General features: G+C 39.8%; 1 protein-coding gene across 2 annotated transcripts in view; it reads right to left on the bottom strand.

The window, feature by feature from the left end:
• The window catches only part of RYK (receptor like tyrosine kinase), a 95901-nt gene that overhangs the window by 51193 nt on the left and 17223 nt on the right, over positions 1 to 27485 (bottom strand). For both annotated transcript variants that reach the window (XM_037061252.1, XM_037061251.1), the window contains exons 2-3: positions 11997 to 12118; positions 1635 to 1734 (exon numbers count right to left, since the gene is read on the bottom strand). In XM_037061252.1, coding sequence (XP_036917147.1) covers positions 1635 to 1734; positions 11997 to 12118 — 222 coding nt within the window. The remainder of the gene's footprint in view (positions 1 to 1634; positions 1735 to 11996; positions 12119 to 27485) is intronic.

The raw sequence follows: 27485 nt of genomic DNA, 5'->3' as shown, positions 1-27485 counted from the left end.
TGTGTAAAAAAAAAACAAGAAAAATTATTTTATTTTTCTAAAAACCAACATTAAATGCTCATTACATATTTTTAAATTATTTTATTTTTGTTGCAATGAAACTAAAAATACATTTACATAAGATACTAAGCAGAAACTTTCAGAGAAGTTATCTTCAGACTACACAACTTCAGACATCAAGTATTTGTTAAAGAACAAACCAAGAAATAAATGAAGAGAGAATTATTTTCAACTTTTGCTTGTGATTTTTAATATCACTTTTCCTCTTACTATAATGTAGTAAAGCTACAGCATTATAAGGCAAACCCTGCTACCTTACCATGCACATCAACAAAAATAACAATAAAAATTATCTGATAAAGAGGTGAGACAATTCACCACCAAAATGCAGCATGTATTGCTCTTAATGAAGAGATTACATATACCTTGTAAACAAATCTGATAAATTCTCAACTATGAACAAACAGAAAATACCTTTCTAAACAGAAAGTGTCTTTAATTAATTACTGTAGCAATGGGATAACAGACTTTGGTGCACAGCAATTTTTTTCAGTCTTTCAGTTTAAGATTCCTTTTCTACAAGTTTAGAATGTATCATTCTACTATCCATATGCGCACATGAGAGACATGGGCATTTCTAAATAGCTTTACTGACCCACAAAAACTAACCAGCCCTCCTATGCTTTCTTAAAGCTTAGATAAACATATTTTCACAAATAACAGTGAATTGGACTTCCAGAAAGACTTCCACAGCACCACTGTGGCTTAAGCTTCCAAGTTTTAAAAATTTCCGTTTTCTTAAAATCTCACATCTTCGGGAGCCTTTCTCAAAAGGCTGGTGCAAAAGTAGTTAAACTGATGTAAATATGACATTTAAGTCATTTACTATGACGTGCCCTGAGGGCCTATCCCATGCCAGATGCCATGCTAGGTGCCTGGGGTAGACAGTTACAAAAGTCAGCGCCTGCCCTCCGGGTGGCCACAGGCTAGCAGAGAGAGGCAAAGACAAAGAATTATGAGATGGAGGAAGAGGCAGAAAAAGGACAGTGCAGATTTTGAGACTTGCAGAGTATTCAGTATGAATAGGCATTTACAAGCACAAAAGAGGAAAAGATAGTTACAAATACAGAGACCAGCACATGCAAAGGACCAGATATCAGAACCGCAGGGAGTGTGGACGGCTGGAACACGGGGACAAGTGCAGAAACAAGGGCAGGTGGACAGGCAGAGACAGACGGTAAACATACAGCACACTGGCTGCAGAGTCTGGGATGTATTCAGTTGGTAGAGGTTGGGGCACTGATGGGCATGGTGTCACACTGTCAGATCATTCAGGCCACAGTGTGGGAATTACTCCAGGAGGAACAAGACCAGATAAAAGGACCCAGAGGCCAGGACCAGCAATGCAGAAAAGATGAGAGTTGAACACAGACAGTTCTAGAAATGATGGAAAAGAGGGAATGGCTTAAAACACAATACAGATAATCAATGTTTATAAAAACTATTTTTCAAATTTCTTATATATCTTAAGCCTATGAAATAAGATGTACTACACATCAGTACATAAACTGTTTTGGGGAGGACACAGGGGACACAACTGTAAACAATATGTTACCTCTGTCTTTGAGACTTACCTGATAAAGTGCGTGGAACTTCCCCCTGAGCAGAAATGTTGACCTGGGGCATATCCATTGCCACAAAGTTGTCTACTTGGAATCCCAGCTTATATTCAACCTGTGATGTGGAGAAATAAAGTGGATCCGTGATAACAGAAAGGACACTAACAACTTGGCTTCACTGATTAGCTCATTAACTAATGAATACATGAGCCTTTCATATATGCAAATGATCTCGCTATTAAAAAATGCAGTTGTTAGAAACGGTCCTAGGAATTTTCAAGTGGGTAAAAATTCAATCCAGGAAGCCACCCTCCACTGCACATCTAGTATAGCAGCACCACTCTCCTGTGAAACCACCACCTAGATTTCAGAAACCCTGCTTCTCTAGGAACTACACAGCCCCTGACAAAGAAGCCCCAGAGAGCCACTGAGCTGTGTAATTCACACGCCAAGACTAGCCAGCAATGCCTTCTTTGGCTGAAAAAAGCCAAGCTCTGATGGGTTCCATGTGCCTGGGAGACCCACTCCCACAAGCAGATTCCAAGGCAAGAATTTCTCATAGAACATCTAAGCCACGTTCTCTAGTCCAACTTTCACCACTAAGCAAGTTCTTGTTTGGGTGCCCATCTAAGCTCTGGAACTGTTTCTCAAGTAATTCAGAATCCAGAAGGCAAAAGAGGTGACTAAGAGATGTCCCTGGAACACCAGTATTATCTATCAATACCTGGCCTACATGGCTTAAAAAAACCAAGCAGCATCGATTAATAAATATAATCTTGCTGCTCAGAAAGATGTTCATGGAAGAAACAGCTCAAACTGCAAAGCCACAGCAGAAATTCAGAATGGCTGCCACCTTCAAGACCTTCAGTGAGGCCTTGTATTTCACATCATTCTGTGTACTGCTTGTTTGGGTTTTGATGGTCACCAAGGCGGCTTTGGAGCAGGGTTAGGGATGGTAGAAGCCAAGGGGCAGTGGGCTGGAAAAGAATGGCAGGAAAGAGGTTCAAGAAGCCATTACTTAATTTTTTTATTTTCTATTACAGTTGACATATAATATTGTATTGGTTTCAGGTGCACAACCTAGTGATTAAACATGTATATAACTTACAAAGTGATCACCCCAAAAAGTCTAGTACCCGCCTGACATCATACATAGTTGTTACGATATTAATGACTACATTTTCTATGCTGTTATTTATAATTGACAATTTGTAAATCTTCCTCAAGAAACTTAACTAGGAAGATCGGAGCCAGGCAGTAGCTGGGGAGAAGAAAACAGTTTCCAAAGCTTTTCTTTCTTCTTTTATCAATAGGAGATATTCAAATGTATTTATATGCTAATGAAAAAAGCCAATGAAATGGCACGCCTTAAAGAAGGAAAATGGGAAAGAGTATCACCCCAGACTGTAAAAGAAACTACTATTTTGCAGTTATTATAGGTATACAAACTATTGTTAATGGCTGAATTTATTAAATGTAATGGTCACAACAAAGGAAATGTTCTTGTTGCTGCACATCAGTGACTTAGTGGCACCTTGACTAGCAAGCGTCCCTTTTCACCTTAGCACACCACAATACTGTCCCTGCCACCAGGGGGTGCTAGAGAGCTAGGGCCCAGAAAGTCTGGGCCAAGCAGTAGCAGGCTTTTCAGCAATTCTCATTGACTACACAGTAAGAGAATGCAGGGCTTGTATCCCTGTATCCATACCATCTCTGACCAGGACCCTTCGTGGGGAGCTAGTGCACAGAAGAAATTGGCAGTCGGCAAGAACTGGATTTGGAACCATTAGAGACTATGTGATCCTCCAGTAAATTACTAACTTTTCCAAGTTTCAGTTGTTGTAAAAGGGAGGTAACAGAACCTGTTACAAGGATCAAATAGGATAATTAATGCAATACATCTGTCACCTGGCACCAGTCCCCTCTGATGAATTCGGATTCCAGCGGAATCCACAGTCATTCCAGATTAGCTACCCTGTTACCCCGCTGCACTTCCCACTGACACCAGCCTACTCCTGACCGACCCTAGAGACTTTGACACAGCTTTCCTGTGCTCTACCAAGAGCACTGCTGTGGCCCTTCTGTTTTGTACCCCTCAACCTTGAGAACCCCACTATTCTAAACAACCTCCCACACTCTTCAGCCTCGTCACAATGTCTTCACCACCTGTTCCCCAACCTGGCTTTCCTCAGCAGTCATGTCCTACCCTGCTTATCACTCAGTTTCCACAACACCTGACCCTCAGGGACTAGGCAGTAGGGCTGTCATTCTTTTAGGATCATTAGGTCCTTTCTAGACATCCCTTCCCCACACAAAATCACCTACATTCTGAAGCTCACACATTCTCCTCATGATAGCCATTTGTCACGCCATCGACATACACAGCAGACCCGGGACTTGGCAGAAGCCTTGGCCCTTGGCTCGCCTTTCTCCTGCCATCTTCCTGGGGGCTTCATCACTCAGTGTGCCTATATACTAAAGAACCTGCTCCACACCCAAAACCAATGCAAAAACCCCACTCTATCAAAGATCCCATCACTACCTCTGGTTCCTATAAAACCAGTTCTTTGCCCCCACCACTCTAATTCACCCAACATTTATGAAGCACATTTATAAGGGCTGTGCTCATAGCTGAAATGCAAACAGCCAATTAGCTATTTCCCTCCTCTCCAGCCCAGCCAGTGACCTGGTTTCATTTTCCCACAGTCCCTGCACCAAAGAAGATAGTGTTATTGACACCATCATATCAACATTCCCTCAACTGGTTCACTCCCTTCACCCTGACAGGACAGCCCCGGCTCCTGCCCGCCCCTCATTCTATTCCTGCTGCCCAGCACTGCCAGAGGAAGTCACATCCCAGGAGGGTGCCCTTGCACAATGCTGACCCCCAGGCTCAGAGTAGCCCCAGAATACTGCTCAGCTATCCTTTCCTCACCAACCCTCTCTCCCTTGTGTCCCTATTCCAAATCTCAAAGAACCTCAACCACCCACCACCTGCTGCTCTGCCTGCTTCCCCACTCAGCAACGTTCTTGTCCCCCTCAGTGAGCACACAGGAACCCCCTTTCTGCCTTTCTTTTCAGCATGAGGAAGATCTGATAGAACACCCATACTTTTATCTTCTCCAAATGCTACGTCCTTCTCTAGTACACTAGGTTCTAGCCCATTTCACCATGATGGGATTGCGTATTATCAAACGGTCTTTCTCGCTCTCCTGTATCTTTAATCTCTAGTGTAATTACACTAGACCTTACACTAGAGATATCTACCTAATAATCTTATTAGCCCTTGAATTTAACAAGACTGAAAGCCAAACGTATGTTTCCCCACACTTAACTATCTCCTTGATTGTAGGACTCAGTCATGATAAGCAGAAGCACAGACAGTCAGGGACCAGAACCCCTGGGAAAGCGGAGAACAGCACATGGGGTCAGGAGCCCTGACTGCAGCGCTGAGGACAGGGAACGAGACCAGAGGATCTCAGTGTGGCAAGTGGAGAGATGGGCAGGGCAGAGGGAAGTGAGCTTGTGAGTGAGCTTGTGACTGAGCTGGGTAGAGTGAGGGGCAGGAGCAGAGGTGGCAAAGGGGTTCGGGAAGATGGTTGAGAAGGACAACACCGGGGCCAGAACAGCAGCCTGGAGGAATACGTTGGAAAGTGTGGAAGTCTGCCCTTTGCTGGCTGCCTTTGTGAGGGACTGTCAAAACACGTGAGACATGCACAAAGCAGTCCTCTTCTCTCTCTTGAGTCTTTAAGATACAAACTTTACAACTGCAGTTCCTGGGAAGAAACTGACCACTATTAAATTCCCATTTTCTGTGCTTTGGCATCTGTCGATCTATATGCAATCTCACTGGCCAACAATCCTTTGAAGAAATGGATCTGTTCTACAACTAACACTTATAATCTACTGGAACAAAGGAAATTCAAACAGCAGTTGTTTATCAGAAAAAAAGAATGAGCCAAAATACTTCAGAAAAGAAACTAGTGAAAATATAAATATTTGAATAAGCAAAAAATAAACATTTTTGATAATCTTCCCTTACTTGGTAACAAATGGCAACTGCAAATAGGCAACTGATGAGTAAAGCCATTTCCCTCTGAAACATAGCACAGATTTAAAGTGAATACACTTCCCTCCAGCCAAACAGCCTCTTTATTTCTCTGAAATTATCAGAAGTACTGCCTTCCCCTTAGAAACCCCACTCTGCAGGGGGTGCAGCAGGCTGATCCCAGGGGCTGCTGGAGGAACTCTGGGCACGTTCCCTCCCAGACAATGATGAAAAATTCCAACACCAGAGAACAGCTATGGGGTGGGGGTATGTTTGAGAAGTATTCTGCCACCCTTTGATATATTTTTGCCTTTCTGCTATCTAAAATGTATATATTGACAATTAACAAATGCAGTGTTTTTCTGAATATTGGAGAATGTTTTGGAATACAGAAAAAACTATCTGTACTTTTTGCTTTTTTAAAAGGGTGTGGCCTTGTGAAAGAGTAGCATTATCAGAGTCCCCGTCCCACCTGGAAATGCAATTACCCAGTGGTATTTACCCGCCACTCACTATGGCAATGTGACACACACAGCAAAAATAAGACACAGCTCCAGCCTCTGAGGAGACCACAATCTGTCTGGCAAGACAAAACAGAGTTGTGTAAATACTCCAGAACAACATTATTAGCAAAAGCTTTGATGTGTGAAAACTAATGTTAGAATATCTATAATGTGAACTGACATACCAATCATGGATACCTTTGGAAGCAAATATTTTATCTGGCAAAATCTTAAAAAACAAGAAGTGAGAGATGCTGATAAAGTGTTAGAGCTTGGGAGCCATGGTCCTCCTGAAAGTTCAAGACCACATCCCAAGCCCACATGATCCGGTGAAGAGCCCTTCTCCACGTCTCTCCTGCCCCCTAGCATGACTTTCCCATTTCAAGTCAGCTCTACTCTCCACTTCCTCCCAAATACGGGTCTTAGTTTCCTCTTATAACAACTGGTCAATCAACCCAAGTACAACCATGTAATAATACCTGATACAGTCACCTGAAGGGAAAAAAGTTCAACTCTATAAGCAATGAGAAACTTTACCAGGACACACTGAAAAATATGCAGTACATCACTTGTTCAAACACACACACACACTCACACACATGCACAGATGCTTTCTCTACCACAACCTACCTCTAGGAGGGGAGGCTAGAAGCAAGGGACAGTGGTACCTCAGGGAAGGGGAGTAGGTGGCTGAGGGGCTTTGAGGTGGTTCCAGGAAGATGTGAGGGACTGATTTTTCACTGTGTACCCCTTATGCCATTTGGATTTTGCACCATGTGCATACACTGAACATTCAAAATATTAATTTTCAAATTAAAAAAATTTAACTAATCAAAGCCCTGGCTGGTGTAGCTCAGGGGATTGAGCACGGGCCTGCGAACCAGAGGATCGCGGTTCGATTCCCAGTCAGGGCACATGCCTAGGTTGCAGGCCAGTTCCCGGCAGGGGACACACGATACATTGTGTGTCCTCAGCAGAGGCAACCATACATTGATATTTCTCTCTCTCTCTCCTTCCCTTCCCCTCTAAAGAAAAATTAAAAAAAAAATTTAACTGATCAACTGTGCTAAAATCACCAGAGATTATGACCCGAAACTGGAATTATGAGCTGTAAAGGTGGCCAAAGCCTGACACTAGATTAACCCACACATACTCCTTAGTTTTTCACTATAAAGTGTTTTACAATACAAGATGACTGCTTTCCTCTAAATTCTTATACCTGTTACAGATTAAGTTGTGAAATTAGTTTAGCTATATAGTCAATCTATGAATTCCATTCATTTTTCCAGATTTACTTTATCCAGAATAAAATACCTAAAGAAGGCCATGTATGCAACTGGTGTCGAAGGCACCCAGCCTATGCTTTCACGCTTCTAGAAACAGGAAATCCACATCTCCTCCAGCAGCACACTGCAACTCTGCACAACTTTACTGTTCAGAAGTTCCCTGCCTGATGAGCTGTGCCCTACCTGCCCCCCTTCTATAGTTGGTGAAGGAGCACCTGGGACTAAGGACCAGGTGCTGTACCAGGCACAGGGGCCACAGAGAAAGACAAAAGGTGTTCCCACCCTTGAGGCACTTAGCACCTAGGAGGGACACAGAAAAGAAAATCACTGCTACAATATTCTTAAGAGCATGATGAGGGGTATGAGGGAGGAGAGTAAGGCACTGTGGGTACAGAAAAGGACAGTGGTGACACAGCCAAGGAGAAGTAACACTGGGCCTGATTTTATGAGATAAAGAATTAGGGAAAGTACATTTCTAGCAGACCAAACAGTAGCTCAGGGCATTCAAGAAATTGCCACAGGGAAAAAGTGACACAAAATAATTAGCTGGAGAGGACACAGAAAAGAAAGGCAAGGACAAGAACATGAAGGCTTCCTAAGAAATCAGAACTTTATTCTGGTGGCAAATGAAAATAAAGCCTAGAGCAAATTTGTACCAGGTGCACCTAAAGGCCAGTCCAGAGGCAAGGAGACCATGTACGAGACTGTTTTCATATCCAGGTAGGAAACAATGGAGGTCCAAACTAAGGATGAGGCATTAGGTCCCGAGAGAGGCAGGAGATGAATTCAAGGAGTAATTATGCAAGACAGGAAGGTGTGAGAGGAGTCTAAGATCCCCTCTCAGCTTCTGGCCTTGCCACGTGACTAGTGCTGACACCCTCCAACAAGTCAGCAAACGTCTACTGCACGGGGGGTGTCGTATCAGCAACAGCAGCCCAAGCATGAACTAACAACAGAGTTTAAAACCTGCCACAGAAGCACTGTAGTGTAGATTATGCTGTAAAAGACAGAGTGAAGAATATGGAGACTCAACAGAGCCATAGGACATGAACCCAGGCCACCACTGTTTCCCACTCAGACACACGTGTCCATCTGAGCCCCTTCTTCTGTCTACCCTCTTCCACTCCAACTTCCTCCTGGGACAGGTTCCAAAAACTCCTCAAGCACCTTCTAACAGTCAGCTCCCTGAAACTCATTTCAAATAAAACTATCAGTGCATATGTTTTTTAAAGGGATGCACAAAAGGTTTAGTTCGGTTCAACGGTAAATACCACATCCCACACTGTCTGTTTAGTCGCAGGTCCCTCCCCATTCACTTGCCCAGGAAACGTCCTCAGGATGTATCAGCATTCTTTTCTCCTAAGTGAGCCCAGAAAGAGTCACACCTTCTCCAAGGTCAGTAGGGTAACTGGAATAGAATCTCCACTATTTCACTTGATTTCTGTTTTAAAATATATCTATTATTTGTTTTTATATTCATCACACTAAGGGTAGGAAAGGTAACAAAGGATTACTTATCATTTCCTGGGGAACATAAGACTCTACTCTGCCTGAAAGCCGTTTGCAGAAACTGGATCTCGGAGTTGCAGAGGAATTTAAAATTCAAGACCAGCCACTCCACAAATGTTTGAAGTCCTCCTACAGCACTCCCACCAAAAGGCGGCCTCGTGCAGATCTGACCTCTCCTAGAGAGGAAACACAGTATTCCACATGATAGCCCTGGTGGAAAAGTGAAACCCATTCTTAGCACGGATGCAAAGACTAGTGGCTGGAAGTGTGATGAGGAATGGGATTTTTAAATACAACTTCAAATTATCTCTCCACAGTTCCTTATCCATCCAAAGGAAGAAAACTTTACAGGGGAGAAACCTGGTGAACTAGGTGATCAGAATTAACACGGCCTGCAAGGGGACAAGCTGATATCAAAGGCACTGTGAAGGGCAGTGCCTCTGTGGTGTTACAGCCAGACACACTCCTGAATCTAATCAAGAGGAAACCTTGAACAACTCAAATTGAGGGACTTTCTACAAAATAACTGGCCTTTGTATTTTCAAAATGTCAAGGTCAAGAAACACAAACAATGACCACGGGCAGGTTCCAGAATAAAAGGGGACAAACTGCATGCATGATCCTAAATTAGGTGGGGGGGAAAAGGAACTATAAAGATTGGTATAATTAACAAAATGTGAGTACAGTAGTACAATAATAATATTGTATCAATGTTAAGTTTCCTTTGATCATTGTACTTTGGTTATGTAAAAAATAACCTTGTTCTTAGAAAATATACAGTAATGTATTTAGGGGTAAAGAGATGAGATGCTTGCAATTCACTTTCACATAGTTCAAGGGAAAAAAGTGTGTGCATGTGAAGATGGGGAGAAGGAAAGACAGAATTAACGATAAAGTAAGCAAATGGAACAAACCAGTAACAACTGGTGAATCTGGGTAAAGGATATGTGAAAATTCTTTGTCTTACTGTATCAAAATTAAGTTTACCAGCCCCCTCCAAATAATGAGGTCACACAATGTTATGCAAGAATACAGAAAAATGTATTAGCCCAGTTTCCTTGAAGAGTTCAGGTGCACATTATTCATTGAAACTGACATATTGCAGATTAAATGTCTCAGGTGAACCTTTTCTGAATTACCTATACCAGTAATTTTGTCTCTTCAGTGTATCCAGGTTTACCATGGAGTAAGTGTCCTTAATTGTTTCACATAAACTTTTCTCTCTTGATCTGTTTTTGCATTTTTTCATCCTAAGGGTATCTGTCCACTCCTAAAAGAGGATCCCCCATTTAGAATACCCCAAGGCAACAATGTTGGACATCTTGGGGTACTCCAGATGGCAAGGCACACATGCTCTACCCAGAATCCAACCTAACTCAACTTTAACCACAACATCCCTGCAGCTATGTTTTAATACTTGTTACCTGTGTGTGTGTGTGTGTGTGTGTGTAATGTTTCTATGAAGTATACATGGTGCACTTACAACAATAATATGAATATATGCATTTTACTTTTAATATTTAGTGTTAGGGAGTGAATAAGAGACATATGCACCTATACTCACTCTGTAAGGAATGCTAGTTTATTGGTACCGTCCTGGGAGAGGGAAGGGAGAAGCACTTTGGCACTGTCGATCCAACACATTCTTTCACTCAATCATTTCACTTCTTGTGATAATTTATTATTCAGAAATAATGCTGCAAGTGTACAAAAGTTTCTGAACAAAGATGCCCTTAATGTATAAACGTACACATATACATATACATACATACACACATACACATTCACACACATTTTTCCATGTTTCTATATTTATCAATAACAGCAATGAAAGATGAGCTACCAATTGTTTTCATCATCCTGTTACCATGGATTCTGTCTACCAAATGAATGAAGTGAAAGAAACTACTTGAAGGAGTGAAAGAGAGCACTGTTTGAAATAATAAAATGCTATTAAAAATCCATGTGTCATACATCATACATCCATATACTCTCATATTACAAAGGCACTAAAGAGAATGAGTTAAACCTATAACTGGAGAAGTGGAAAGATGCCAAGATACAGTCTTAAGTAGGGGGGAAATGCTGTTTAACACATGTGTCATAAAATCCCCTTTTTGTTTAAAAAGAAGAAAAATGAGCCTTGAAGTATACCAAACTATAAACAATGATTACTTCTGGATATAGACATACAAAGTCTTAAAAGTTCTTAAAACAATTCTATAATATTTGAAGTCTCCCAATAACCATTACTGCTTTATAAGCAGAAATAAAAATCTGTATTAAAGCGGTCAACTTGCAAAAATACAGGACAGACACCACTTTACGACACTTTAAAAAAACATTCTACAATAGGTGTTCTTATTTGTTTTTAGTAGCAAAATTATTTTTATTTCCCAAATAAAATCCTACTCAGATGCCTGTATATAAAGCTTAAAGCTGACTGGAGGAAGTGAGCTCTACACTCAGACTCCCACTCTTGGACCCAGGCAGAAACTTGTGTTCAAGGAGCCCAGATGGTCAGAGGAAAGTGAAGCATTCAGCAACATGTAAACCAGGCAAGAGGTTCCTTACGGTTAAAGGTTTTTAGCCACAGCACACAGGGGTGCCTGGGTCAGCTGCACCCTACTTTCATTATTTCTCCATAAACGGGAGCACTCCATCCACTATGTCAAACGTGTCTACAATACTTATCTCACCAACCCCCTATCCCCACTCATATCGTGTCACCGCGGACAGCACTGTCACTAGCAGGTCCAAGTGTCCCTTCTTCAAACTAGGCCTTCATCCCTGTTTGAAAAGCCAGGAAGGATGTAAGTGTCCAGGCTACCTTCATTTAAAAGATGTGAGACTGTCTAGAGGAATAGGCTAAGGATATAAAATATAAATCTGAAAAGACCTGGTACTGCTACAGCCCTCCACCCACTAACCGTTTTGTACAGATGGCAACCCAGCCTTCGGATATAGCCCTTGTCTCAGCGGCTAGGCCTGGGTGGCCTGACCTGGCATCTCTGGCTGACCACCCTCTTACCTTGGACTTGGCATGCCACGTGAAGTGCAGGAAATTTGTCTCACTGGGCACTAACAGGTTAAAGGATAGAGCGTAGTGACTAATAAGGTCATTTCTCACATAATAAAGTTCTGCATCGAGACCTAGAAAAAACAGAAAAAAAGAATTAAACTCCTAAAATACTCTCAAATTCATTAACCATCAGTATTTCAAATAAACAATAGGGTGAAAATAAAATTGATGTACAAATGCACACCCCAAATGTCCCCAATCTGAAGCAAGAGGGACACCGGCTCTCATCAACACCAACAAAGATGAAGAAACTGGGCTTCAAAATAATTAAGTAGTTATCTGGTCAAACACAGGACGTGGGAACCAGAACTCTGGTAGTCTCCCTGGCCAAGGTGACACTGTTCTTTTTGGACACTGTGCTTCTCTGAGTAACGCCTACAAACAAAAGCCCCTTCTCTCCCCCAAACCCCTGTGGATTTAGAAGGAGACGTCCAAATGGAAGGAAGAAAAGCACCTGGTGAAAACACTAGTGTTGAGCCCAGGCCTCAAGCCCCCAGCCAGAAATGACCTCCGCCTGCCGCCTGCTCGTCAGCAGGACGCCCCGCCGCTCTGACAGCAGTTACCACAGCACACTCAGAACAGCTGTTGCACAAACACACGTCCTCATCCCTGCTTGGACTACACAGTGCAGCACACCAAGATTCTCCTCGTGTTCTCACATGGTTTTCTGCACAAAGCACATGCTCAGTAAACACCTGCTAAATGGCAAGTTAGTACTACGGATAGAGCAGAAATAATCGGGATGCCTGAGAAATGCTGGAGAAGTAACTCTCAAATGTCACTCCAATTTTGTCAAACTCCCTCATCCTATGGGTACTTACATTTTTTCTTTAAAATTAATTGGTTTTTTTTAAAACAAAAATTTTAAAGGCAAAATTTAACCACTAACTTGAGTAGAAAATCAGAAATTACTCTGAAAAGATACAAGGTAACCCAAAAATCAATTGAAAGAAAATAAAGTATTACTAAATTCTAAATACTCGTACCCATCAAAGAAGTGAGCATGAGCCCGGCTCACTGTTTACAAAAAGGGAGGTGATGGGGGCATTAGCACAAGTTTGAGAGAGGTAAAGAATCAGAGACTTTCTCCAGGAGAACCCAAAAGAACTGAAAGAATAAAAGCAGGAAATAACTTCCTCTCAATTGATTTGCTGCTGTTTAAAGTTGTTGGGTGTCCCCCTAGTAATGCATGACATGCACCGTCCACACAATGGAGGGGAAAAGGTACAGAGGAGACCAACTGAAATCTAAATTTCATATTTACTGAGCCTGTACATGGGTCTCACACCTCGCAGCATGCAGGAGTCAAGACGGGGATCTCACACCTACTAAGAGCGTGGATACAGAAACAAATATCTGCTGCAGGCACTTTTATAACATTAGTCATCTCATTTCTTAACTGAATCTAATACAATCATCAATTCGGAAATAAGATTTGAGGCTTCCACGGGAAGAAGGTGCTGACCTGGCTGGGTAGCACTGCTTTATTCATCCTACAGAGGGCATCAAAAGCAATGTGAAAAGAATAGAGGCCTTCTGCCAAAGGCTCTGCCTGTTGGCAGATCAGAAAGAGCCAGTGAACATCTGGAGGGCGGAATGGCGGTAAGGAGAAGAAAGAAGGTAACAAGATGGGAGAAAGGAGAAGAAAAGCAACAGGAAAGCTGGGGACAAAGAAAACGTCAGCAATCACAATAACTGTAAATAGCACAAATTCGCTGTTTTAAAAAAAATCTGAATCTTACTCTTGTTTAGAATAATGCTATTTACAAAAAACACACCTAGAATAAAATTTTAAAATATATGCCAGGTGAAAGAAAGAAGAAAAAAAAGAAGGAAGAATGATAGATGAGGCACTATTAACATCAAACTAGAACTCAAAGTAAAAGATTTTACATCAATAAATCCCTTAATTAATATCAAATTTATTAAAAAGACAAGTTCCCTATTAATAAAAACATGAGGTGATACAGTAGTACAACTAACAAAAGAGTATCAAGTACACAAAGCAAAACCCAATAGCAATAAAATCAAGAAAAAACAGACAAATCCACAATCGTTGGAAACTAACATGCTGTCAGAATACAAAAGATCAAAACAGGTAAACCTTTAATGTGAATATACGGTTTGAATAACACAATCACAGGACACAAAACAAGCGGGGGGAGGGGAGCGGGGTAATCATGAATTAATTCATACACTTTAAAAGCAATGAGTTCTAACTAGAAATAATACAGACGACCTTTTCTGATCAAATACCATAAGAAAGAAATTAACTACAGAATATAAAGCCAAAAGACAATTATTGAAAAGATTAATGAAATAGTTATACCCTCTGCAAGGTTAAGAAAAAAACACAAATTACCAATGTTAGGAATGAAGAGGGAACATCACTATAAATTCTACAGCTATTGATAAGATTATGAACTTTATGACAATAAATTCAATAACATATAAAACAGAATTATCCTTGAAAAACAAAATTTATCAGAACTGACAAAGAATTAAAAATCCAAATAATTAAAAACCTTTCCTCAAAGCTCCAGGTCCAGATGAATTCTATCAACATTTAAGAAAAATGTAATACCAATCTTACATAAATTCTTCCAGAAAATGGTTGAAGAAAATATTTCCTAACTCATTTTGAGGCCAGCATCGCACTGATATTAAAACCTAATGAAAACATTACAAAGAGAAAACTATAGATGGACATTCCTCTTGAACACAGGTACAAACATTCACCATAAAACATTAACGAACTGAATCCAGCAATACATAAAAAGGATAAAATATCATAACCAAGTACATATGAAAGGTTGACTTTTACAAGTCAATATATTTCAACTCATTAATGAAAAAAAAAACAAAAAAAAACAGATCATCTCAACAGATGCAGAAAAAACATTTGGTAACATTCACAGCCTTTAATGGTAAAAACTGTTGGCAAATTAGGAAAAGGCAAACTTTCTCAGTCTGGTAAAAAGCATCTACTAAAACCCTATAGGTAACCAATGATGAATTATTAAATTCTGATTTCTGAAATCAGAAAAAATAACACAAGACGTCCACTTCCATCACTTCAACTTTGTATTGGAGGTCCTAGCCAATGTATTAAGATAAGACAAAATGCAAAGAAGCTGGAAAGGATGAACTAAAACTCATTATTCAGAGGTGATAGGATTATGTATGTACAAAACATGATGGGATCTACTCAATTACTATTAAAACCAATTCCTGAATTTAGCAGTTTTAGAAATATCACTATTTAACAAAAAAAAAACAACCCCAACTGTATTTCCATTCACTTGGAACTGCAAAATAAAATTTACAAAGCAATACCATAACATTAGAAACAGGGGGGTGGGAGGGGGAGAAGGGGGGAGAAGGCACAGAAAATAGCATAGATGGTAGGTACAAAATAGATAGGGGGAGGGCAAAAATAGTGGGGGAAATATAGAATCTAAAGAACTTGAGACACGTGGTTATAAACTAAGGGGGGGAGAATGGTGGGGGAGGGAGTGTGCGGGTGGAGGGGAATGAACGGGGGGAATAGAACAACTGTAATGGTATAATCAATAAAATATACTAAAAAATAAAAAAATAAACAAATAAAAAATAACCAAAAATATGTAAGTCCTCTAAATTGAAAACTGCAAAATGTGACTAAGAAAAATTAGAGATGACCTAAGTGGAGAGAGACCATTCTCTTAGATAAGCCTCAATATTAAGATGTTAAGTCTCTCAAATTGATCTAGGAATTTAAAATAATCCTAATCAAAATCCCAACAGATTTTTTGAAGAAAGTGTGTCTAAAATGAAATTTAAATACCAAAACAATCTTGAAAAATAACAGATGATATTGGAAGACTCACACTCACTGATTTCACAACGTAATGAAGAGCCGCCGTCATCCAAACAAGGTGGCGCTGGTGTAAGGGAAGACATTACCAATGAGCAGAATCCAAAAATAAACCCACAAAACAAAGCCAAAGAAATTTCCACAAAGACACCAAGGCAGTTCGATTAAAGTTACATATCGCACAAAAACCAATTTGAGATTGATTCATAAACCCAATGTCAAAGCTAAAACTATAAAGCTTCTGGAAAAAAACGTGACTATCTTCACAACCTGGGGTAAGCAAAGATGTCTTGGACTGGTCATGCAATATGAACCAAAAGAAAAATAACTGACGAACTGGGTGGCAGCAATAGTAAAAGTGTGTGCTCCTCAAATGGCATTGTGAAGAAAATAAAATTAAAGCCACAAATGGAGAATATATTCACAACACATCTACCTTTTTAAAAAGGACTTCTTCCTGGAATACATAAAGATCTACACAAATAAGACAATTAAACAAAATGGGCAAAAGATGTGAACACACATTTTGTAAGAGAAGATATGTAAATGAACAATAAGTATATGAAAAGGCACCAAACATCATTAGTCATCAGAGAAATACTAATTAAAACCACAATGAGATACAATTATCACCCACAAGAATGACTAAATGTTGGCAAGCACGTGGAGCAACTGCAATGCTCACACACTGCCGTGGGAGCATAAAAAATGTCCAACTACTTTGGAAAATGGGCAGTTTTTCTTACTAAGCTAACACACAACTACTCTACGATCCAGCAATTCCACTCCTACGTCGTTATCCAAAAGAAATGAAAACATGTGTCCACATACACACACACAAAACCCTTGTACATGTATATAAATTTTAAAAAGATTTTTTATTTTAGAGAGAGAGAGGGAGAGAAACTTCAATGTGTGGTTGCCCTTCACACACCTCCCACGGGGGATCTGGTCAGCAACACAGGCATGTGCCCTGACTGGGAATCAAGCTGGCGACCTTTTGTTTCGCAGGCCAGCACTCAATCCACTGAGCCACACCAGCCAGGGCTGTACATGAATGTTGACAGCACTTATTCAGAATAGCCAATACTGGGAACAATACAAATGTCGATCAACAGGTGAATAACCAATTATGGTATATTTGTACAGTGGAATGCTATTCAGCAATGAAAACTAACTATAGAGACTTTATAACAAAAGGGATGAATCTCGAAGACTGTGTGAGTAAAAGAAACTATACACAAGAGTACATCCTATATAATGCTATTTATATAAAGTTCTAGAACAGGCAAAACTAATTTATGCTAATAGGAATCAGATCAGTGAGGCTGCCTGGGAAGGGAGGCAGGAAGGAGCCTGGTGAACTTACTGCAAGGGGGCACCAGGGACTTTCTGAGGTGATGGAAATGTTCTATTTCTAGTTGGGGTAGTGCATGCATTTTCCAAAATGCATGGTGTAAGGGTGCATTTTCCAACCAACTACACATTGCAAATCTGCTCATTTCATTATATGTAAACTAAAATTTTTAAAAGAGGGGGGAAAAGTCAACAGTTTTTACCTCTTTGTTCTGATCTTAAAAAGCTTGCAAACCACAAGAATGTTACTAAAACTAACATATAAAATCTTAGAAAAAACTAATTAACCCTAAGTAATCAACAACTTCCAAATTTAACCTTCAAACATCTTCCACAGGGAAATAAAGAACTCTGGTCCTAATAAGTAACAGTTATAATGCCATTGCTGGTAATAATAACAATGATGTGTAAATATTTAAGTTTTCCAGACATAGTTCAACGTTTCAAGAAATCTAGGGGTTCTGTAAATTTAATTCCCTTAAATACCTAGGTTAAAAAGAGCTGTAGGTAGAAAAGAAAGAACAAAAAGACAAGCATATCCTCAAGCCATTCATGCAGTCATTTAATAATTTGTGGCTTAAGTCCTACTCGAAATTGTCTAAATTCCTTCATCTCATGAGACTGAGGGATACGGCCAACTCCCTTTCCAACATCCCGAGGACATCTGTTCTCCCCAAACTGCTGAAGGTCTCTCCTGTTCTACCAACTCAAACTGTAGACAGAAACCATGGTTCCTAACTAATAAACATTCTCTCAGAACACACATGAGCAATTTTGCAACACACTCACTGACTGCTTGGCAAAGACTGGCGTCTGTAACCTTCTGAACCTTCTAAGACCTATTTGGCCTTCAATTTTTGCTGGAGCACTTACTACCTGGTCACCCGTCCAGGATCCCTTCTCTCCAATAACCCGTTTGTATACTATTACCCCCTAATGCCACTGTGACTTTCACAACCTGCTCACCTTCTGGAAGAATAGCTGGCCCTAGAGAGCCCAAAGGACCCACTCTGCCACCCTCAGTGAGCACTGCCCTGGTTCCATTTAGGCATATGCCATCAAATTATGCCACCTTCTATCCTCCCCAGTATCTTGCTCCTTCATTCACTGAAAATTCTGGAACCAGTTTATATTATAAGGTTTCTACACATCCATCTCCTGTGTCTTCTTATGGCAAACTCCTGATTTCCTCAAGACCAACACACTCTCCACCAGTCCTTCAATGTTCCTTTTATTCTTCAACTTCAACAACTTTCATCCAAACCAAAGCAATCCATTTCCATGGACAGCAGCAATATGTAAATTGCTTTACCTCCAAACTCTTTAGCTCCTCCCCTTTACTGTTAAAATAGCTGTTCTCTAGGCTTCTATTCTCTTGTTTCTCCCATTCTATTATGCCAATCATTTCTCATTTTCTTCTTACCACCCTCAATCCCAATGACTTCAATTACCATATTTTGCTGTGTATAACGCACTCCCATGTGTAATATGCACCCACATTCTTGGCCCAAACTTCAGGAAAAAAGTCTTTTAGTTTTTTTAATTCAATTTTTATTTATTTATATTTAGAAACAAAACCTGTTATCATGTTCCAGGATATTATCTTGCATACGGGTATCGCTATTGATTTCTAGAGTTACACTTTTAATGCATCAGCATAAATAAAAGAATTAAAAACATATAGCTAGGGAATTAGTATTATCCATGTATAATGCACATCCTTATTTTTCCCTCAGAAACTTGGGCAAAAAAGTGTGCATTGTACACGGCAAAATACAGTACTTACTTATCAGTACCTTCAGCTTTTCCCCACCAGCCGACGTCAGACACGCATACTCTACCGTGAAAATACCCAGTCTTGAACTGACTTGACTCCCCCACTCCCTCCTTCTCTGGCGTTACAACTGAATGCTGCATAATATGGGAGGAAGCCACTCCCACAAATGAGAAGCCACTCACTATAAAACCATAACTTCTATCCTCAACAAATAAATGTTAAGATTCATATGCTGACAGTATGGAGCCCCGTTACCCACCAAAATAAATTGAAAACCTGAAATTCACCCCTCTAGACCGACATTGAAATTGTAATGCAATCACTAAACAAACAGAGTTGCTACTTTCCAAGTACAGATTTTGAAATCATTTATTTTCTAGACACTCTTTATTGATTAAGGCATTTAATTCCTAGTTGGAAAGGGTTTGAATTTTTTCAAAGAAGCCATACAAGTGAGGTTCAAAGTTTTGCCTATCAAATTAACAAATACAGTCTGTTCTGTCAGAAGACAGGTTCCTGTAACACCAATTAGCTTATAAGTGGTTAGTAAATGAAATAACAATGCCAGTATAACATAGAAATTGTGTCAGTTCCTATTTGAATTTTCCCAGGCAAGGGGAACTGGAAAAGTAGGTAAAGAACTGTAACTCTTAGTGGGAAAAGAAAAAGATCCTTTACTCGGCTCAGCTACTACCAAGCAGGAGCCCTCTCAGCCCTATTTTAAGAAAACTAAAAATAAGCACCTGGGCCCAGATCTCCCCACTTAGAGCAGCACTGCCGGCCTCTGCATGGGTCCTGGACCTCAGCAAGCTGTGCTCCTCTTGTGCCATCTCTATAGCAGCCTCCCTGACTTAGAAAGCTTCTTTCATCTGCACCATCTCAGGACCATGCAAACCAGAAATCTCCATCCTATTATGTTTCAATATCTTTAACTCTCCTCTGAGGGAGCCTCAGCCATTGTAAATGGTTTGACTGGGCCGTCCAAGTTATCTCATAAGGTACCAATTATGCCTTTGTTAGTACTTGGTTTGAAAATTGCAGGGGTCTTGAGTGGTTTGCCCTTAACCTTATTTTTCCCATAAGGCCTGTTATTTTTAGCGAATAGGCAATCTTAAAAGGTTTTATTTTAAAGGAATGTATTTGATGTTGTAACAGAAACACTTACAGTCCTTAAATATAATACTAAATGTTAGGCAGGGTATGGCAAGCAAGCAATTTGTGAATATTTATCAAAGGTTTATAAATATTTATATTCTTTGATCCAGTAATTCCACTTCTAAAAATCCATCCTAAGAAAACCAAATAAACATACAAATTTTTATGTAAAAAGATATTAATCAAAGTACTGGCTCGGCAAGTAAGTTCATTTAGTTTTTTTCTGTATAATGGCTCTAGTAGTGCTTAGTTGTGTTTATCTCCATTTGAAACAATTTTGTTAGACTGTATTGGGACAGCTGTCATATAAGTGTGCATTAAAAAAATTTACCAGAATTGGTGGATTTTTGCACAGCCATCTTAATATTGAAGATGGAAGAAAATACACAACATTTCTGGCATATTATGCTTTATTATTTCAAGAAAGGTAAAAACACAACTGAAACGCAAAAAAAAAGGATTTGTGCAGTGTGTGGAGAAGGTATGACGACTGATTGAACGTGTCAAAAGTGATTTGAAAAGTTTATTGGTACTACTGACATTTTGGCCAAATAAATCTTTGCTGTGAGGCTGTCTTATACATTGGAAGATGTTTAGCAGCACCCCTGGCCTCTGCCCACTAGAAGCCAATATTGGGAGATAGCCGACATACTTAAAATATCCAAATCAATAAAGTTACTGGTGAAAATAAAAAATGTCTTTCATTTTACAGAAAAAATATAACAGGCCTTTTGGCCAATCCAACAACATCTAAAGTTGGAGAAAAGAAAGAATATAAGTGACTGGCAAAAGAGCACTGATTCTCCACTTTGTTTGGAAGAGAAGAGGTGATACCCCCCACCACTATGTGGGGTATCTCTCCCTGCTCATCTATGTGACACACTGGGCTTCTCCTTGGAAGACAGGGTTTAAAGACCAAAAAGCACTGAAAAATAATAGGAAGCCATGAACAGGATTGTTACAAATAAATGTTAATGAACTGGATTTGTTTAAATTTAACATTAAATAAAAATAGGCAAGATACAAACTATACACAGCAAAGTTTGAATAATGTCTGACACTTAGAATAGTTTCTGCATATAGTAGGTAATAATAAATGTACAGTGAATGAAAGTTAAAAGTATATCTATATGCACAATGTGTGTGTTCCACTTTTCAAAAAAGAAAGGAAACATAAAAAAATATTGATGGTGGTTGATTATGAATGGTATGTTATGGGTTTTTATTTCATGCTTTTACTTTTTCTTCTCTTAAATTTTCTATGAAAACTAAGGTAACTGAAAAAAATTAGTTTTCATAAGTGTTTAGAGAAATATACATACAGCTGCAGCAATTTACTAAACAACAATCCAATTATTGCCTAAAATAATACAGAAAGACCAGTGGGAGCTAGGGAGAAAGCCCTCAAACAACAAAAGAATCACATTGGTAAAGGTACATCTTTGATATATCAAGATTAACACTAGTAATGATAAATTACTAATGACTAAAACACTTTCCTGCAACTTTCCTTTAGAATAATACCCAAATATACTGAAAGGCAAAATTTGGCAAAGTGCTACAAACTGAAAAGAGAAGATCAAGGCTCTGAAAGACTTTCCACATGCAACACTGACAAGAGGACTGAAATGAGATGAAAATTCTTGCACTACCAATGCTCAGTGTCTGAATGAGAACAACATGGGAAAGAGACCTAAATAAATGGAAAAACATCCCATCTTCATGGATTGGAAGGTTTTCTTTCTTTGTTGTGTCTTTATCTGGTTTTGGGATTAGAATAATGTTGGCTTCATAAAAAAGTTTGGGAGTGTTCCATCATTTTGAATTTTTTTGAATAGTCTGTGAAGGACAGGGGTTAGCTCTTCCTTAAATGTTTTGTAGAATTCTACTGTGAAACCATCTGGTCCAGGGCTTTTGTGTGTCGGGAGTTTTTGATTACTGCTTCAATTTCATCTGCTGTTATTGGTCTGTTCAGGCTTTCTGCTTCTTCTTTATTCAGTTTTGGAAGATTATATTTTTCTAGAAATTTGTCCATTTCACCTAGGTTTTCAAACTTCTTGGCATACAGTTCTTCATAGTAATTTCTTACAATCCTTTGTATTTCTGTGGTGTCAGTTGTAATCTCTCCTCTTTCATTTCTGATCATGATTATTTGGGTCCTCTCTCTCCTTTTCTTGATGAGCCTGCTTAAAGGCTTGTCAATTTTGTTTATCTTTCCAAAGAACCAGCTCCTGGACTCATTGATCCTTAGAATTGTGCTTTTTGTCTCTATGTCATTTCATTCTGCTTTGCCCTTGGTTATTTCCTTCTTTCTACTTGCTCTGGGCTGTCTTGTTGTTCCTCAAGTTCTTGTAGGCAAAGGGTTAGGTTGTTTGTTTGAAATGTTTCTATCTTTTTTAGGTAGGCCTGTATTGCTATGAACTTCCCTCTCAGGACTGCCTTCGATGTGTTTCATAAATTTTGAGTTGTTGTAAGTTCATTTTCATGTGTTTCCAGAAACTATTTGATTTCTTCACTAATTTCATTCTTGACCCATTCATTGTTTAATAGCATACTATTCCATCTCCATGATTTTGGGTGTTTGGGGTTTTTTCCCTTGGGGTTGGTTTCTAGTTTCAGTGCCTTGTAGTGAGAGAAAATGCTTGGCATGATTTCAGTTTTCTTGAATGTGTTGAGACTTGTTTTGTCTCCTATCACGTGGTCTATCTTTGAAAATATTCCATGTGCATTTGAAAAGAATGTGTATTAAGCTTCTTTGGGATGAAAGGCTCTCTCTATATATATCAGTTAAGTCCATTTCATCTAGGGCTTTGTTCAATGCCATGATATCTTTGTTGATATTTTGTTTGGAAGATCTGCCCATTTTTGACAGTAGGATGTTAAAATCTCCTACTATAATTGTGTTGCTATCAATATATTTCTTGATGTCCTCTAAGATTTTCTTTATGTACTTGGGTGCTCCTATGTTGGGTGCATATATATTTATGATGTTTATGTCTTCTTGGTGGATTCTTCCCTTGAGTATTATGAAGTGACCTTCTGGATCTCTCTTTATGGCCCCTTTTTTGAAGTCTATTTTGTCTGATATGAGTATTGCTACCCCAACTTTTTTTCCTGTCTGTTTGCTTGGAAAATTTGTTTCCAGCCTTTCACTTTCAATCTGTGTTCGTCTTTTGTCCTGAAGCGGGCTCTTGTAGGCAGCATATGTGTGGGTCATGCTTTCTTGTGGGTCATCCATTCAGCTATTCTATGTCTTTTAATTAGAGCACTTAATCCATTTATGTTTAAGGTTATTATTGATAGGTACTTATTCACTGTCATTTTTGTACCTGTGTTCCTCTGTCTCTCACTCTCTTTTTCTTCCTTTCCTTAAAGCAGTCCCTTTAGCATGTCCTACAGAGCTGGTTTGGTGGAGGTGTATTCTTTCAGACTTCTTTTGTCCGGAAAGCTTCTTATTTGTCCTTCTACCTTGATTGAGAGCCTTGCTGGGTAAAGTAGCCTTAGTTGTAGTCCTCTGGTTCTCCTTATTGGGAATATTTCTTGCTATTCTCTTCTGGCTTGGAGCTTTTCCATTGAGAAGTCAGTTGCTAACCTTATCAGGGCTCCCTTGTATGTTATCTCCTTTTTCTCCCTTGCTGCCTTTAAGATTCTCTCTTTGTCTTGGAATTTTGCCATTTTTATTATGATGTGTCTTGAAGTGGGCCTCTTTGGGTTCCTCTTGATTGGGACTCTCTCTGTTTCCTGGATTTGTGTGACTTTTTCTCTCATCAAATTAGGGAAGTTTTCCCTCATTACTTTTTCAAATAGGTTTTCTATCCCTTGCTCTTATTCTTCTCCTTCCGGTAACCCTATTATTCAGATATTATTACATTTCATATTGTCTTGTATTTCTCTTAAACCCTCTTCATTCTTTCTGAGCCTCTTTTCCTTTTCTTGTTCTTTCTGGGTGTTTTTTCTACTTTGTCCTCCAAATTACTGATCTGATCTTCTGCTTCGTTGATCCTGCTTTTGATTCCTTCTACTGTGTTCTTCAGTTCAGATATAGTATTCTTCATTTCCTCTTGGCCCTTGTTGATAGTTTCTATTTCCTTTTTCATGTTGATATAATTTGCAACGAGTTCATTGTAGTTTCCCTGTAGTTTCTGGTAATTCGCTGTGACCTCATGGAGCTTCCTGATAACCACTGCTTTGAACTCAATATCTGATAGTTGAGTTGGCTCTATTTCATTTAGCATTCTTTCTGAGGCTTCCTCCTTTCCTTTCATTTGGGGATTGTTTCTTTGTTTTCCCATTGTTTGTGAAACTCTTCTTGTTAGCTTCAGCTTCTTAAATCGATCTGTTCTGACTTCCTGGGTTTATGGTGTGAACTTCTGTGGTAGAATACCTGTGAGATTCAGTGGTGCAGCCTCCTTTGAGTATCCTGGCGTTCGCCACTTCTGCCTACTCTTTTTTGTGATCAGTTGTAGGGGGGAGGCAAAAACGGTTTAAGACAGCAAGAGAGTATTCTATGCTATTTACAGTAGCAGCCGGTAGAGAAGAGATAGGAGATCCTTCAGCTATGTATAGTATTAACCGTGATATTCTACCCAACTAGCCACTTTTTAGAAAGGATGGAAAGAAGATAAGACTCTTATTGGGGAGAGAAGAATTGTTGAGTTGGATCTAGAAAGCAGTGAGGTTGTGGGCGGTCAGATTCTAGGGTAAGGTGAGAATAAAGGATAGTAAATAGGTGTAGTGTGTGAGAGAATAGAGTTAACCACTACAGTAATAGAGTTCAGGAAACCGTGGAGTGGGCTAATATCTGGGAGGGGCATTGTTTAGTATTTACAATAGTATGGTACAGCTATTATTTACAATAATATTAGAGCAACAATCATGTGACAGAATCTATGAGATCTAGACACCAAGAATAGGGAGTACTGGACTTTCAGTAGTGTGCTAATGGAACACAGGTGAAGTGAAGGACAGTAAATTAGCAATATACTGTGGAAGAGAGAGCAGGGGGAACCTGTCAAACAATACAATATAACCAGCCAAGCAAAGAAGACTAAACAGAAAAAAGAGGAATACAAAAATATTATTCAAATAAAAGATGTAAGAACAATGAAAAATAATAATACAAATATGCAGTATCTTGCAGGTTCTCTGTAATAGCAAAGTGAAATTTGGCTCTCTGTCTCAGCTGTTGGGATGTCCCCTCTTTGGGTCCAACTCTGGTCTTTTCACAGTTCCGGGTTTTTTCGTCTCATTTGTGGGTATTTAAAAAAAGCAGACTAAGGAAGAGAGATAAAATTGGAAAGGGAGGACGAAGGAATAAAACAAGAAGAATAAAAGAGAAGCAAAAGGAATTAAGAGATTAAAAATAATAAAAATCTAAAAATAAATTATTTTTTTGAGGATTTGAAATTTGAATTTTATTTAATTCTTTTATTTTTATTTAATTCTTGTTCAAGTACAGTTTTCTGTCTTATATTCCCAGCCCTGCCCCCCCAAATTAAACAAAAAACCTCTTGCTGGCTTCAAACTGGCCAAACCAGTTTTTCTGTTCTTGCTGGCTGCAGCAGGCTGAGGGGCAGGTTTACAGTTGTGGGTGCTGAGGTGCACATGCTCTCTAGGTCCATGGGTGTAGTCCCCTGGTGTTCCACAAAGCTCTCTCCCGGGGTAGCGGGCACGTGCACCTAGCCAGGCCGCCTCTGGTTGCACAGGTTCGGACGCACAGTTCCCAGGGCTACACGTGGGTGCTCACAGCCCCGTGTGTTTGCCACTCAGTCCTTACTCCCCTCTCTGCGACGTCAAGCAGCCAGGTGTCTCCCAGTGCTGCTCAAACCCTGCTTGGCCGGGGAGGGAGCACCGACCCAGCTCTGTCCCAAGAGCCCTGTGGCCAGCCCAGCAGGCCCCAGGCCTGGGGCTGCCTCCCTGATCCCTGTGCTGATCCTCGGGCCCTTATTATCCTGAAGCACTCTCTTTACTGTCTGGTTGTTCAATGTCTGCTACAATTTTTGATCTCCTATTTTCATATATGCTGTGGTACTGGTGGCTGGCTGTCTGCTCTGTTCCTCCGAAGATCGGCCACGTTTTTCTCCCGTGTGTAGGGGGGAGTGGAATCTGCTCCTTCTTACCTAGCCACCATCTTCTCTCTCCCTCTAAATACATTCATTTTTAAATTAGAGGCATACTAGCACATAGCATTCCACCTAAAACTATTTTGCACCAGTAAAGTTCATCAATAGTTATTAGTCAATTGTGTTAGCAGAAACAGAAACTGAGTAGCCAATTAAAGCTGAAGGATTTTATCAAAAGGATTGGTGTGACTTGGGAAACTCCTCAGAAGACTAGAGCACAAGGCCTGGAAAATGAGCAGGAAGAAGGAAACGCCAGGTAGGTGCTAGGACCACTGTTGGGTGAAATTCCTTTTTTCTTTGCAGATGGGACAGGAACGAAGTTGGCTGCTGCTACCCACCTGGGAAATGGGTGTGATTGTTGCACAAAGAAATACAGCCCACTGTCTCTGATGTTGGTGTCATGCCTTTCAATTTAGAATAACAGGAGGATCTGGATGTTGTTGGCAAAGCCCAGATCTCATTCATGGGAGAAGTTTGAATCTGAATTAACTGGGCTTTCTGGAGGTTTGGTAGGATTCACACCCTGCCTCCCACTGGCAGGATGGACCCCAAATCCTCATGTGTTCACCAACCCAGAAGGTCTTGGAACCCAGTTCTCTGGGTTTTATATGGGCTTCATTTTCTAGGCATAATTGATGACAACCATCAATTGAACTCAATCTCCAGCCCCCCTCCACTCTTCCTTTCCCCAAGGTCCTCTATCAGTACAATTTCTGTCAAAATTCTAACCATCTTCTTTTGCAGAAATGAAAAGCAGATTCTTCAATTAATATGGAATTTCAAGTGTCCTCCAAGAACCAAACAATCTTGAAAATGAAGAACAGAGATGAAGGATTCACACTTCCCTATTTCAAAACTCACCACAAAGCCACAGAAACCAACACAGTGTGGTCCCAACGTAACCACAGATGTGTAGACCAAGTCCAGAAATAAACCTATATATTTCTAGCCCATCATTTTTTGGCAAGGCCATTTAATGGAGAAAGAATAGCTCTTAAACAAATGGTGCTGAAAGAAGTAGATATACACAAGCAAAATAATAAAATTAAGACTGCTACTTCATACCATACGTAAAAACTAATCAAAGTATTGGTATGACAACAACCTAAATACAAGGTCTTAAACATTGAAACTCTTAGAAGAAAACGTAGGGCTTCATGACCTTGGATTTA

The sequence above is a fragment of the Sturnira hondurensis genome, unplaced genomic scaffold (assembly GCF_014824575.4).
Source record: "Sturnira hondurensis isolate 20B ecotype Veracruz unplaced genomic scaffold, ASM1482457v3 Scaffold0013299, whole genome shotgun sequence".
NCBI lineage: Eukaryota > Metazoa > Chordata > Mammalia > Chiroptera > Phyllostomidae > Sturnira > Sturnira hondurensis.
The sequence above is the reverse complement of the archived record's forward strand: the minus strand, read 5'-3'. Positions and strand labels throughout refer to the sequence as shown.